The following is a 15,399-nucleotide window of genomic DNA, read 5'->3' as shown; positions in this document are numbered from 1 at the left end:
GAACCAATACTGGGTTTTAACATGGATCAGTTTGTTTCAGTTCTAGCCTCTAACCCACACTTTATTAAAGTTCATATACAAGACTTGTTTCCTGATAGCTTTGGCTCCTGCATGCAATGTAAGCGAATTGCATAACCTTCTGTTGACCCAATCTCTCTTCTTTTCAAATGGGAGAGTTTGGTAGTTCTTCGGACACAACCAGACCTTGTTGCCAAAATCTATTACCTTCCATAGGTCACAGAAGAGTCATCGCTGGCTCGCTTTCTTCTGTAGTCAGGTCAAGAACAGCAACCATGCAAGATTATATTTGCACTCGCAAACACTGCTTGAAATTCACGGAGACAAATGGTGGCCTGAGCAAATGCCTCTTGCTTCCGGTGAGAGCCCGGACATGGGATATCACCACTCAAGCCTTTACTTAATGGCTAAAGTGGGTTGTTCGCTTGGTGTACTCTGATGTGTCACCAGATCAGAGTAACCATACAAAGATTACGGCTTATAAGCTTTGAGTCATCTCTATGATCCTTGTGTTCAAGCATAACGTTTCGATCCAGGATATAATAGAAGCTGTTGGCTGGCATGCCAAGTAAACCTTTTTGAGTTTTTATCTCAAAGAATTAGCATCACAGCAAAACCTTACATCTTGTTGGTATGGTGGCAGCAGTACAGACAGCCACCATACCCAACTAGATCAATCAACACAGCCTGTTTGCTTTGCTGGATTTGCCGTTGAAATTTTGTAGGTCAGAAGATTTCAGTATTCACTTTCTTTACTGTATGTTAGGGTCACAGGTCAAGTGACCCAGTCTGTGTTGCTTATGTAATTAGGAGAATGGATTATTGTTCACCTGGGGAATCCAGCTATAATTCCCTTGAAGGATACCCAAGGTAGAGGTAAGATGCTCAGCATTACTCCTATTACAAATTCTTCAAATGTATTTAAAGGAGAAAGCAACTTTTTAAGTAGATATGTTTCTCCGAGAATACTTAACCCAATCACGTTACTTAAAACCCCTCCCAACCACCCCGCCATGCAAGCATCCTCATTAGTATCTTTCTCAGCTAAAAATTGCAACAACTGTTGATGCCTAGAGGAGGTAATGGGCATGAGTTATTGCTTTTTGTTGCAATAGAAAGGAAATGATGAGTTTTGTCTTTTTAATAGGACTGGATTTGCAAGAATTTACATAAAAATTTGCTATCATTTGAGATATTTAAAATACTGATGCAGTAGTACAAGAATTTTATAATATTGAAACAGTCAGTAATTGGCAACATTTTCCATAGGATAAGTTCTTTTTCCATACTTTTAGTCAATGAAATATTGGATTAAATAATTAATCTTATTATTACTGGACTTGTATACATCCAATCATTCATTCTTCATGTTTGGTTGAGGTACACATTGATTTGTTCACCCCATTTTCAAGGACTATGGGTGAATTTTAAGTAGGAATTACATATATTGCAGTGTAATTTATGCCAATCTGATCAAGCCAGATGCAGAAGATAATGGTTTAGTGGATAAGTAATTATACTAATTACATATCCAAGAAGCAATAAGAAAATATGACACTTCAACAATTGGGCTTGGATTTGGGTGACGTTTTTTAAATTACTTATTAAATGATAACAAGCACATCGGCACTAGTGTCTAGCATAATAGGGTTTCAGAAGGATTGTGGACTGAAATGGGAGGGTATTGCAACTGGGATGGTAAATGGCATTGGGTAGAACATGGAAATATAAAATGCCTATCCTTGTTTTTTTTTAGCAGTATACAAAGTTAATTCAAATGGCTAGCTATGGAGATGTTGTATTGTATACTGGCAGCTGTAATGAAAATAATTGCACAATCATGATTTAAATAATGTTCTGTAATAAATTCCTCAAATACTTAAAAGAGGTTATATCCAACTTTTAATGTTGAACTAATTTTAACACAAGCTGCAAAGGATTTCTTGATATGCACAATTAGTATCCTCAATTTCAGTTTAAAATTCATCATTATTATTTAAGAGGTCATGAAGTGGGATCCACTCTTGTCAGAATTAGTGCTGTTCTTTAGCTTGATCAGAAAATATGAGACCATTAACAGGGCCAAATGACCTTCAGTGTGTGGCTGTCATATACACAACAGTATCAGCAATTAGTGTCTGTAAGATTGGATAGGAGTTCTGACTGTCCTGTACACACATTGGCTGGCGTTCTTTGTAGTTTTAGTTGTAGAATGTAATCTGCTGATAAACTCTTTTGAAAGTGTTCATGTGTACAAACAGACTGCCAACCCTTATGATTTTGCTGTAAGTTGAAAACACGAAAATTGTTTTCTCCAGGATTTGCAATTTGGTTGTGAATCCCCCTAAATTTAATAAGTCTTCCTCTTGAAAACAAGTGAGCATACATGCATATAGATGATTTACTGTGAGTGTAACAAAATATGAAATATTCGTTAATATTAACAAACCAAGTCTGATCATGTCAGTACTTGACTTCTAGATCAGCCAGTGTAATCAAATGCTTAGTAAACAAGTTTTGGCAGCCGAACAGCAAGATGATTTTAGTGACGATAGTTATTAAAAGCATTTTACCAACTGTCTTTAATGAGGCTGTAAATGGTTTAATTTGGTATTTGGTGGTAATGCTATTCTAATGCATGTGATGTCACACCATATGATCTCAACATGTTTGCTATTGTGATGATAATAAAAATGCACAGCTGTATGTTTTATCTTTATTTCAAGTTATTTATCACTTACGGGGTATATTCGTAAGTAGTATTTTGGCGAGGTTAAGTCTTCTACCCCATCCCCCATTTTACAATTTCATTATGTAAAAATTATTAGGGTCTTGTTAGGGTCAAAGAATTTTGATCCAACCATGAACAGGGCTATTATTTACAGGGGAATAGTAACCCCAAAAAGTTGTGGAGAGGAGAGGACTTTCTATTAATTTCCATTGTTAAATTGTTTGTATCAAGATACATGTTATTCATTAAAAATAATTGCATTTTTTATTTTTATAATTCACAATAAATAGTCTCGAGACCCTGTTTCCTTTGTATTGCAGCCGTACATCTACAAGGACCTAGACTTCGGAATTGACCTTGATACACGAGTGGCCCTGGTGGGTCCAAATGGTGCTGGCAAGTCCACACTACTCAAACTGATTGTGGCAGAGGCAAGTCTTAGTATCTGCATCGTTGATAATTATAATATCCTCAAAGTGTAATTGCCAAAGTTTTTAGGTATGCTTTTGAAGTATGCAGCTGGGTGTAGTTTAGTGTTGTGCTGCTAAAATTTTTGTTTTACTACACAACATAATTGTGGCAAAATTACACTTGGCATCACAGGTACCTATTAAAATCTGTATGGCCACTTTGTAAAGTACCTTTTTTTATAGCATTTTGTCTTTCAAGGGCGTGAAGTGGACTAGAAGCAGAAGGCAGCTCAACCTGCCTTTTATCATGCATAGTCCAACAAACCTCAGTGCAAAATAGTATGGGCCAACCAAAACCAACAATACCTTAATATCATACAATTTAAGATGTGAATTATTAGTAATTATACAGGTATGAGTAGAGAATGTTCCATACACTTAGTCTTTATCATGTATTAGAGATGGGGCTGAAATCTGTATTTAATCAGTTGTGTTATGTTGTCAGCTGAATGATGAAAGATCTACCTCATATGTCTCTTTTTTAATTGCATATCAATATATCTCTTCAAGACTTTTGATGGAAAGACTATCTTTCTGCACATAGTTTTCTCAGGATAATTTTGTTCTTTCACAGTGTTGAGGTAAATGTTCAGGGTTCATCCAGTTATCCTGCTTAACCCAGACCTGCCAACCCTTATGATTTTGCCATAACTCTTATGAAAATTACCCTTAAAATACAGACTTATGGAATACAAGCAAAAACTATGGGAAAATGATTGATGCCGAAAAATCCAGATGATTGTTTTGTCTCTGTTTGAATTGGATCTGAGTTTCATATTAGAATTAGTGAAATTAGTCAGGGAACCAGACTAACTTTACAGCAGCACCCAAATGCTTTTAACTACACCTGTTTGTTCATGCCAAGTATCTGCATGATCAAACTATTGATTATATAAAAAATTTAAATGGCATCCATCAAAAGATGCATGTTAAAGACGAAAGTGAAAATAAGCTTCTAGAAAAGTGTTAATAACACAGAAGAATATAAAGGAGTATTTGGATTTTTGTGAATAATAGCTGGAAAGGATACAATTAGTTTATTGAACATCTTGTGCCGATTCGAGCATGTCTCGAGGCAGGAGACATTTGTCATGTGAAATGGAAAAAAGAATTTCCAAGAATTACGTCAAGCTGAGATATAGCAACAAGCCATTGAGTTGCATAGGGTTTGGAACTAAAGATTGTGCAACTGTACTAGTGGTAAATCAGGTATGCTCGTACTTTACAACCTTTTCAGTTGAACATAATGTTTATCATCGCTGCTTCGAACTTTTAATCACGTTTTCTAGCTTTACAATGGTAGTTATTGATATTTTGTTACACCTTGCTGAAAACTAGTCGATCTTATGGAAAAAAAATCAACTGCCTTACTGGGACGGACTCGTCAAGGTTGGCAGGTGATATAACCTTTTAAGGAATTAGGCCATGCTGCCCTGCATTCCATTTACAAGTAACCAGCTTGCTTAATTTTCGAAGACACAATAGCAAGTGCATTGTGTAGCCTAATTAAATAAGAAAACCCTACAGCATCTGATTTTTTCTTTCTTTTTAAAGATTGTGCCAACAGATGGATTGATTAGACGGCACTCCCACTTGAAGATAGGCAGATACCACCAGGTAAAAGAATAACACTATTTGCATCTTTGGAGAGAATTGCTTTTTCCAGTCCAGTATTCAGAGTAAAAATGAGTTAGAGGGAACTGGGACATGAAGACAAATATGCATTTTAGTGCTTGAGGCTCTCCCAATCAGGATAGAAGCTTTGCACTGTGACATTTGAATGCACACATGTAGTTTTCAATCTGATCTCAGTTTTATTATTAACTCCTTCCTCAGTTTCCTTGTTAGCTCTCATATTGGAGGAGGAGAGCTATTATAGTACCCCCATTGTCACTGTCACCTTCTGCATTCATATCCTCACATATGAAAATCATATTCAGCCATATTCAGTCTTGAGCATCATTTCTTCCTTGACCTATTCACCGGTTTGGAAGTGGGTTTCAGGGAAGGAAACTTTGTACTTTCTGGTACAAGTGATGCATTTAGCTCAGGTTTTGTGCACACTGTATAAATCTTATGTTATACCTAGAAGGATGAAACATGGAAAAGTAGTTAAATGTGACCCATATTTCATGCTTTACAAACTTGGATTAAAGTTTCCAGTTTAAGTTAGCATTTCAGTCTTTGATGCAAGAACCATTAGACAATGATAACTATGTATTTTTATTAGTTACAGTGAAATCCATCAATAACATACTTGTTTAGATCAACAAAAGACCATCATGTTGTGTAACGTATTGTGAAGTATCCAGACAAGTTAGCTAACTGAAGAATGTTGCATATATATATTCTTATCTATACTGAAGAGTGTGTGCAAAACTACAGGCTTGCTTTTACCACTTAAATGGATGTATATTAAAATGAGAAATACTTTAAACAATGATTACATATTTAATATTTATATTTTGGTATTGATGTGTATGGCAGTTCAAAGAGCCTGCATCATTGGTTTGTTGTTTTCCCTTAAACGGGTAAACTGATTTATTAATCTGTATGAGAAACTTTGTTTAAATTTCTGTATTGTTTGGTGCTTGGTGTGTATGCCATATAATCGAGGAAATATCAGTTGGCTATTTTTTGCCCCGGTTTGTGCAGTGGTTATACACATAATAAATTGGACACAAAGAAGACTTAATGGCTTTAGTTTTTTGTTGATGGTTCAGTAGTAATTAGCTTAACACTCGTCAAATTTTAATAGCTACTGTTTTCCAGAAATAAGCCAGAAGAATAGACCAACATTTTTTGCCTGATTGTTATTTATCTTGCCCTTTCACAAAAAAAATCTCTGTGACCCATATTTCACTTTGTTCATGTTTGAGTCCACATTTATCATTTAGCTTGTGACGAAATAGATTTCTTAACCCAGTATCTGTAGTTATACCTAGATTCATGATTCTCCGTCGAAAACGTTCCCCAATCACATTACATTAGGAATATTAGCCTGCTTCCTCACAAATCCAGCCCTAATAAAAGACAAAAATCGTCATATCCTGTCTATTCTTAGACAGAGGACAGTAACTCTAGCTCATTACCTCCCCATGATATCACCAGGTGTCGCAAGTTTTTAGGTTTCCCGTTGTGCAGTGCACATGCAGTGCTATAGCCTTCGACAATCCAGCCTTTACCTTCTTACCTAGAGGCCCATCCATCAAGCATTTTGGATTTATTCAGTGGATTTACTTATCTCCTGCAGTTTGTATATATTACTGTACAATTTTGGCCCCAAATCGGACTGACTTAGTCTGTAAGACCCCGTCACTCCATGCTGTCGTTGACCTCCAGTTGGAGTTTTTCGTTCAAGCTGTTTATTGCAGAGTTGCTTTGATATCTATAATTTATAATGCCTGACACTTAAGATCATATTATTAATTTTCACACTGTTTTGATAGTCTCATGGTTAACTAACATTATGACCATTAGGGCCTTAGAATAACATCATGATACTTTCAATTATTGGTCCGTTTATAGTGTCTTCAGCATTGTAGTACTTTCACACAATACTATTCTCTGGATATGTATGATCATATTATTTATTCTCCACACTGGATTTGATAGTCTAGTGGTTAATTAATTTAAAGTCCATTTTTAGACACTTTTATTATTTGTCCATTAAGACGGTGCTTCTAGCATTTTAGTAATTTCAACACATTACTATTTCTTCATTAAGTTGACTTTTTCTTTTCTCCTGTGTCATTTCATGGCCATATTTTTTAAGTTCTTGAAATGTAAGCGACTGAAAGCCAGGGAGGACACCCATGACCTTTCATTATATGTACAAAATGAACGTCTCAAACAGCAAGCAAATTATGCTGTGTTTGGTTGGAAAAAACATGGACTGCAGTACTCAAGAAAGTGGCAAAGGAGACAGAGAAACTGTCGAGGTCACAGCAGGATACCTGTGACATCCTTGTCTACTCCCCAAATTAGCCTCCATGGCTAGCCTTGATGGGAACGCTGGGATTACCCCTACACGCAAACATGATTTTCTCCTGATTTGAATCAGATTTTTTTTTATATAGTCTGTTTTTTTATATCATCTTCAATCCGGTTTGTTTTCAAACTGACTGTCCAGTCCCATTCTGCAACGACCCTTGCAAGTCATTCGTTCCATATATTAGTTAACACACGACTCTCGTAAAGAGTATTCAGATTGGTCAAAGGTTTAAATTCATCCATTGAATCTTCATGTGATGGAAACTGATGGCAATGGAAAGAAGAAGCATGCAAAACTTGGCATCCAGAGTTGTTGAGAGAGACCATGACACAAACATTTTAGATAAAGGTTTTAAAAAACATGGAAATGGGAATGGCTCGAGCAAAAAGTTGATGAAAATACTGTAGGTTATTTTATACGAAAACAGAACACCTGAGGACTGGAATTTAATGATCTCTGCAAGAAAGATCTGAATTACAGTAATTGCATTTGGAAGAGTTTGGAACAGCACCTACAAATAAACCTGCATACAGAAAAATTGCAGCTCAGAAGGCATCTGGAAAAAGTGCAATGAATTACCATAAGATGAAAGATTTCTTGCATGAGAGAATGGATGTAGCTCTGTCAGACTATACACAATGCATGTCGCCAATACAAGCACCAACTTGAAAGGAAAAAAGCTCTCATTGAGAAAGAAAAGAAGCGATTGCACATTGAGCCAAAAATGTCAGTAAAAAAGTAAGGGTAAAGAAATCTTTGCCAAAACCGCAAAAAGAGCTTAGCTGGCATATCTACAGTGACAGTAAATATTGTGAAATTATTCAAGTCAAGTTGTAATTTTTTGGTAAGTTTGTTAGTTTTTCAAATGATTACTTTGTTATATATTATCATAAAGTTGCACCAGGAGCAGTTTTTTATGATTGTAAAATGCATTTTTGGCTGGGGACCTTCTGCCCCCAGACCTTCAATCCCCCACCCCCCTTTCAAATTTCATTGTTTTTATCGTGGAATACCAAAATCATGTCTGATACCCGAGGTAGAGGCTTGTTGCTCAGCATCCCCTCCTACTACTACTTGTTCCTAATGTAATGTGATTGGAAACATTCAGCGGTGAAAAGCAAATTTTAAAGATAAATTATATTTCTCCGAGAATACTTCCCCAATCACATTACTTATAAACCCTTCCAACTACCCCGCCATGCAAGCATCTGCTTTAATGTCTCACTCAGCTAAAAACTGGCAAGACCTGATAATGTAAAGGGGTGGTAATGGGCTAGAGTTACTGCCCTTTGTCTATCTAAAAATAGACACCAACGATGATTTTTGTCCTTTAGTAGGGCTGGATTCACAAGGTAACAGGCTAATGTTCCTAATGTAATATGATTGGGAAAGTATTCTCAGAGAAACATAATTTACTTAAAAAATTTGCTATGTTTTTGAGGGGATGCATCTTAATGAGTATAATGACCTCATTGCAGAGTACATCACTGTGGCCCATATTTCACAATTTGCTGGCATGGGTTAAATTTCATAGCAGTGTGCATGCCAGAATTATCAACCAGATGATTGTATGCATTTCTATTATTATACACATCCTTACAAAAAAGTAAGTTTACTTTGATGTATATTTCATGAAAATTGGTGAAAGGATGCCACTTGTCAAGTTCTACACCTTATTTTAGAAGTAAGTCATTGTGATCCAGACTGAATGCTTCACTATGTTGAAATCCTGTGTTTGTACTCTTAGTGATTGAATCATTAAACTAGATAATTGTATGCATCTTATTCAGTACTACACCTTTTAACAATAAAGTTCGGTGTGAAGTACCTATGACATTTCACTCATATAGGTTAAGTTTTAGCAGTTGCCTAATGACCACAGAAGTTTTTCACATGCTGTATGCACACCAACCTGTCTGGAATTATGAAATTTAGTGAGGGGATGTATCTTGCTGATTACTGTCTCCAGCTTAAGTAGTAGGTCAAGATAGTCCATGTTTTAATTCTTCACCGACTTGGCTTATGTTTGATGTTAACTTTAAAGGCATTGTTCATGCTAACTAGAATCATGAAGCTTTGTGAGTGGATGCATCTTGATAAATTATAATATCCTTATTGCAAAAAGAGGTCGATGAGACCTACATTTCTTGCAGCATTGGCTTTGTTGAAATTGTTGTTTAAACTGAGAACTGGGTGCATCTGTTAGTAATATACCCTTACAACCAAAGGTAGTTGTGATCAACATTAAATGCTTTACTTACATTGGATAAGTATTAATTCATTTACCACATAGATTTTTCCAAGCTGGACTGTGCAAATGGTCCTTTGTAACCAGTGGAGTTGGAAGTTGAAGTCAAGATTTTTTATTTAGTGGTAAACTTTATATTTTGGATATTGTGTAGGGTTACATTCTGCAGGTTAACTGTGTATATTATATTTGAATGAATAGAGGAATTTGATGAGTGGACTGCATGCTGCCTGCATTTCAGTTATAGGAGCTACTCAAGGTAATCATTAATGCATGTCACTTCAAGGTTATTCAAAGCCTGTGACTTTGATCCAATAAAATCAAGCATTTAAGAATGAACAGTGATAATAGTTGCTGAAGCAAATTGTAAGAAAGTTTATTTTTAAACAATACTAAAACAACATCACTTTCTTGTTTACTGAACTCAGAGTACCTTTCATTTTGTTTTCATAGAAATGAATTCTTATTTTATTATTTTGTGTCTTTTTTGCCCTGTCTTATTATGTAGGTAGGTAGGTAGTTTCAAATAAACTTAATCAGAAAAGAGGTCAACATTTCATTTTCAGTGTCAGCTTAGTCTGAACTTACTTTCAGCATGATAATTTGTTTCAGTGGATTCCAGACTAATATTTGAGGTAAACTATGGAATCATTGATAAAACTGATTATTATGAAAAGTTGCACATTCTTCCTGTTTGTGCTAATGGACTGGAAGACGGGACATACAACACTAACTTAAGTGCTAATGGACTGGAAGACGGGACATACAACACTAACTTAAGTGCTAATGGACTGGAAGACAGGAGATACAACACTAACTTAAGTGCTAATGGACTGGAAGATGGGACATACAACACTTAACTTAAGTGCTAATGGACTGGAAGACGGGACATACAACACTAACTTAAGAGCTAATGGACTGGAAGACGGGAGATACAACACTAACTTAAGTGCTAATGGACTGGAAGACGGGACATACAACACTAACTTAAGAGCTAACCCTCTTTAACAATGTCAAGTTTGCTTCTGCTTATACTCAAAACTTTTTCATGTTAAAAAGATTGTTTTGAAAAATGTTGATTGGTCATAAATACTTTGAAAGCCCTGGTAGAATTATTTCTAATTGTATTTATCGTTTATCTCACACAGCATCTCCAAGAGATCCTAGACCTAGACATGTCAGCATTAGAATGGATGATGAAGTGCTTCCCAGAAGTCAAGGAGATTGAGGAGATGAGAAAAATTATAGGCCGCTATGGTCTGACTGGCCAACAACAGGTCAGTCACAGTAATATTGTATACTGTATGTACACTCTTACATGTTGAGTCCAGGTGCAGACAGCATAGTCCCTGATCTGACGTTGCATTAATGTGCCAGGAGTTCTGTCTCTATTGTTGTTCTACTGGTTTCTCCTAAGAAATTGCAAAGAATCAGATCTAATGTTGACAGCAAATCATGACCAGCACAGTTTGCAGTTGGACTCTTCTTATAAGCCAGTATACAGTGCAGTGAAACCTATCAACCACAGAAGTATGTACTTTGATGACAGGTTACATAATTAGTGATTCAGAACCACCTAATAACTGCATGTATAGTAGTAGAGATTAAAAAAGTGAATGATATTGAAGGGATAACAAGGCAAGGCTTGGTATAGACAAAAAGGTCATAATTTCAGACCTGCCAACCCTTACGATTTTGCCATCTTATGAAAATAACCTTTAAAATATGGACTTGCAGTATAAAGGCAAAAACTACGGGAAAATGATCATTGCCAAGAAATACGGAAATTTTGTTCATCTGTGTTTGATTTGGATCCAGGTTTCATATTAGAATTAGGGAACCAGACTAACTTTACAGCAGCACCTCAGACGCTTTAAACTTCACCTATTTGTTCATGCAAAGCATCTGCATGAACAAACTATTGATTATAGATTTTTTTTTAAATGGCATCCAGCAAGAGATGCAGCTTAAGACAAAAGGAAAACTAAAGCTCTTGAAAAGTATTAATAATCAGCAGCAAAAATAAAAAGGAATATTCATATTCTTGTGAATAAAAACTGGAAGGGACACAATTACGTTTATTGGACATCACATGCCAATTTGAGTAAGACTGGTGGTGTGAGATGATTGATGTTGTCATGTGAAATGGATAAGGATAAAAATTATGTGAAGTTGAGAGATAGCAACAAACTATTGAGCTGCATATGGTTTGGAACTTGAGTTTGTGCAACTGTACTAGTGGTAAATAAAGTATACATGTACTTTACAAACTTTTCAATTGAACATAATGCTTCTTTTTACTGCATATTTCAAATACCTAACTTTTAATTACGTTTTTGAGCTTTACAATAGAAGTTTGATGTTTTTTACATCTTACTGAAAACTGGTTAAACTTACAGAAAAAAATAAATTGCCTTACTTAGATGGACTCGTCAGGGTGGGCAGGTATGTAATTTGCAAAATCACAAAACTTGATATGTATGAAAAAAAGAAGTTGCATCAAGTCTTGTGTAAGGAATGCAACTCAAGTGCCTTCTTGATGTGCTATAATATTGCAGTTCTTAAAATTTTGGTGGGGGGGGTGTCTTGCAAACTAAATAAGAGGTCGTTTTATTGATATTATCTATGATACATATTTTTGGGCATAGTTTATGACATTTATATAATCTTTAAGTTCACTGCCAAAACAATTTCTTCTTAACACATTACTGTATACTGTTTGCATGCAATATGAGATGGCAGCAGTATAATCTTGCCCTTATCAAACTTGCACATTTGTGTGGGATAATCAGATAAACAGCTCAGCTGGTAGAATAATTTAAGGGATTGTGATACCATCTTAATGGGATTGTGCTCAAAATTTGTTGGGAGAACAAGGCAAAGAAGCTTCTTGGAGGTACATGCTATTTCAATGGTGATTCTTTTGCATTAAAAACTTTAATATTTGAGCGGTACTAGAATCCTCTTAGGATTTTAAGTTCTCAACCTTGGTTCTAGTGTCTATCGTCCAGTTCAGGGAGTCAAAGGAGCATGTTCTCAGCCTTGGTTCTAGTGTCTATCATCCAGTTCAGGGAGTCAAAGCGCATGTTCTCAACCTTGGTTCTAGTGTCTATCATCCAGTTCAGGGAGTCAAAGGAGCATGTTCTCAACCTTGGTTCTAGTGTCTATCGTCCAGTTCAGGGAGTCAAAGGAGCATGTTCTCAACCTTGGTTCTAGTGTCTGTCATCCAGTTCAGGGAGTCAAAGAAGCATGTTCTCAGCCTTGGTTCTAGTGTCTATCATCCAGTTCAGGGAGTCAAAGAAGCATGTTCTCAACCTTGGTTCTAGTGTCTATCATCCAGTTCAGGGAGTCAAAGGAGCATGTTCTCAACCTTGGTTCTAGTGTCTATCATCTAGTTCAGGGAGTCAAAGGAGCATGTTCTCAGCCTTGGTTCTAGTGTCTATCATCCAGCTCAGGGAGTCAAAGAATAGGGCTGTCAACGGGTACCCGACCGTATTGAAAAACCCAGGTATTGAAATGTAAACGCGGGTACCCGTAAAAAATAATCGCCACACTCGCCAACCACTTCAAACAGGTGTGACAGCTATGGCTTTAATTAGAAACCAGATCCCTGCTTAATATAAATAAACAATACATCAGAGAGTCTGTTTGGATTAATAAAATTCATTGGCATTGTGCAACAGGACAAACCGTTATCCCCGAGGCATTATATACCAAGGTTAAAACATAGCATTGTTCTACAGGTAATAAACCTCTTTGTAGACGATAACTATTGATTGTGGGTGCTAAATGATCGGCACATTGCGTGCTCTTTTAATGAAATCCAGATGGATACCTTTGATTTCCGAACACACATGTCGAAGAAATCCCACAATTTATATTATGAACAATTATCACCTAGACACCTTGAAATCTTCGTAATGCCTCAAAGTAATCTTTGAGCAGCTCGTTGTTTTTCTAGTCGACTAGCTCTGCTAATTTTGAAAGTTAGCCATCATACATGTACCGATATTTCTACTTTCGATACTACTACGTTTTTGTCATAACTATCTTAAGAATTATAATTCCAAAATAATATCACTTCTGCGACTGCGTGGTCACGTGGTATAACTGGGGCATAATTACTCTTGACATGTGGTAAAGCTGCTTTACACGCATGCGTGGGTAATTCAAATCTGCGGTCAAAAGCCAATGAATAAATGTGGTCTGTTCTAACAAGGACTTGTACTTTAAAAAAAGGTGAGTGTTCTAAAGGATTTAACGCGGCTGATCACAGTGGTCATTAAAAGTTGGATTATACCTACCATCTGTGTACAAAGGTCATTCTAAATAAATTTATTAATTAATAGCGTGCGGTCAGATCATTCGCAGCTACATCGGTGCGGACGCATCAGACCGAGTAGTGCATTACACGGTTAGTCTCTATCGCCATACAAAATATTAAAGAAATGGGGATAACAATTAGTTGGTCTACGGTTGTACATGTCATTCATGTGCTAACGGGTACCCGTTAAATTTCGCAGCGGGTACCCGGGTTGGTTTTTCGTGATTTTTGACAGCCCTATCAAAGAAGCATGTTCTCAACCTTGGTTCTAGTGTCTATCATCCAGTTCAGGGAGTCAAAGGAGCATGTTCTCAACCTTGGTTCTAGTGTCTATCATCCAGTTCAGGGAGTCAAAGAAGCATGTTCTCAACCTTGGTTCTAGTGTCTATCATCCAGTTCAGGGAGTCAAAGGATCATGTTCTCAACTAGTAGATACCAATATACTCTTGAAGAAAAACATGATGGATGTTTTTGGATTTTTTAGTGGATCTTCTTTCCTTGCATGCACATTAAAAGACAGACTTTCCCTCCAATTACATAATTGTAAACTTGTTAAATTTAATATGAGCACTATCATTTGACTGCCATTACTCAATAAAAATTCACAGATATTTGCCATTAAAATATATTATTCTGTACATCGTAATTGTAAACTTGTGTGGAATCCAGATGAATAAATTATAATAAGAAAGTGAAACCTGAAACGTATTACTACTCTTTATACAGATTTGCCCAATCAGGAACTTGTCTGATGGCCAGAGGTGTCGAGTGATATTTGCTTGGCTGGCCTGGCAAAGCCCACACTTGCTTCTACTTGATGAACCCACAAATCACCTGGATATAGAGACCATCGATGCACTCGCTGATGCTATCAATGACTTTGATGGTGGCCTAATTCTTGTCAGCCATGACTTCAGATTGATATCTCAGGTAAGTGTGCATCAAGAACAGTATTGTCTAGCTTGTTTTACGAAAAGATGAGACATCAGTATTATTTTCTCAGTTAAAAAAAATAATTAAAATTTCCTGCAGCCATTCCAGTCTTAACATTAAAAAATAAACAACTCAAAAGAAGAAAATTGTCTCATCATCATTGCTGGCCTAATAAGAGTTATTATTCCAGGTGAGGATAAGGGGCTTTACATTTAGTACTTGTGAAAACAGTCATTTCTTTTAACCCAACCCCCATTGCAGAGTGTACTTTTTTCTAACCCCTCCCCAGTGTGTACGTATGCATTTGCTTAGTACCCCCTTTCAAACACCTTGTTTGGGGCCCTGAGTGGCCGAGTGGTCTACAGCATTCTCCATTATGGATCACTGCCATCTCACCTGTCTGCGTAAGTTCGAGTCTAGGATTCAGCCAATGTGGGTACGTGAGAAAGCTTGCCAGTAGCTTCTCGTGGGTCGGTGGTTCTTCCCAGGGTTTTTTCAGGGTTCTTCCTCCACTATTAATACTGGCCGCCATGCATAGCTTATCGTGTGCTGAAAAATGGCATTAAACCTCACAACAACAACAACATCAAACACTTTGTTTGTTTGCATTTTAATTAATGCAACTGGATCCATGATACTAGTTCAATTAAAGTGTTACATAAGATATTGGCATTCAGCATT

General features: G+C 36.5%; 1 protein-coding gene across 1 annotated transcript in view; it reads left to right on the top strand.

The window, feature by feature from the left end:
• LOC149776270 (ATP-binding cassette sub-family F member 2-like) overlaps positions 1 to 15,399 on the top strand; it is a 55,318-nt gene that overhangs the window by 32,193 nt on the left and 7,726 nt on the right. The window contains exons 10-13 of the mRNA XM_089942705.1: positions 3,070 to 3,180; positions 4,774 to 4,836; positions 10,610 to 10,738; positions 14,512 to 14,715. Coding sequence (XP_089798831.1) covers positions 3,070 to 3,180; positions 4,774 to 4,836; positions 10,610 to 10,738; positions 14,512 to 14,715 — 507 coding nt within the window. The remainder of the gene's footprint in view (positions 1 to 3,069; positions 3,181 to 4,773; positions 4,837 to 10,609; positions 10,739 to 14,511; positions 14,716 to 15,399) is intronic.

This window comes from Sinohyriopsis cumingii, chromosome 18 (genome assembly GCF_028554795.1).
Source record: "Sinohyriopsis cumingii isolate HCF-2022 chromosome 18, ASM2855479v2, whole genome shotgun sequence".
NCBI classification, from domain to species: Eukaryota; Metazoa; Mollusca; class Bivalvia; order Unionida; family Unionidae; genus Sinohyriopsis; species Sinohyriopsis cumingii.
This window is presented reverse-complemented; position numbering and strand designations above follow the sequence as displayed.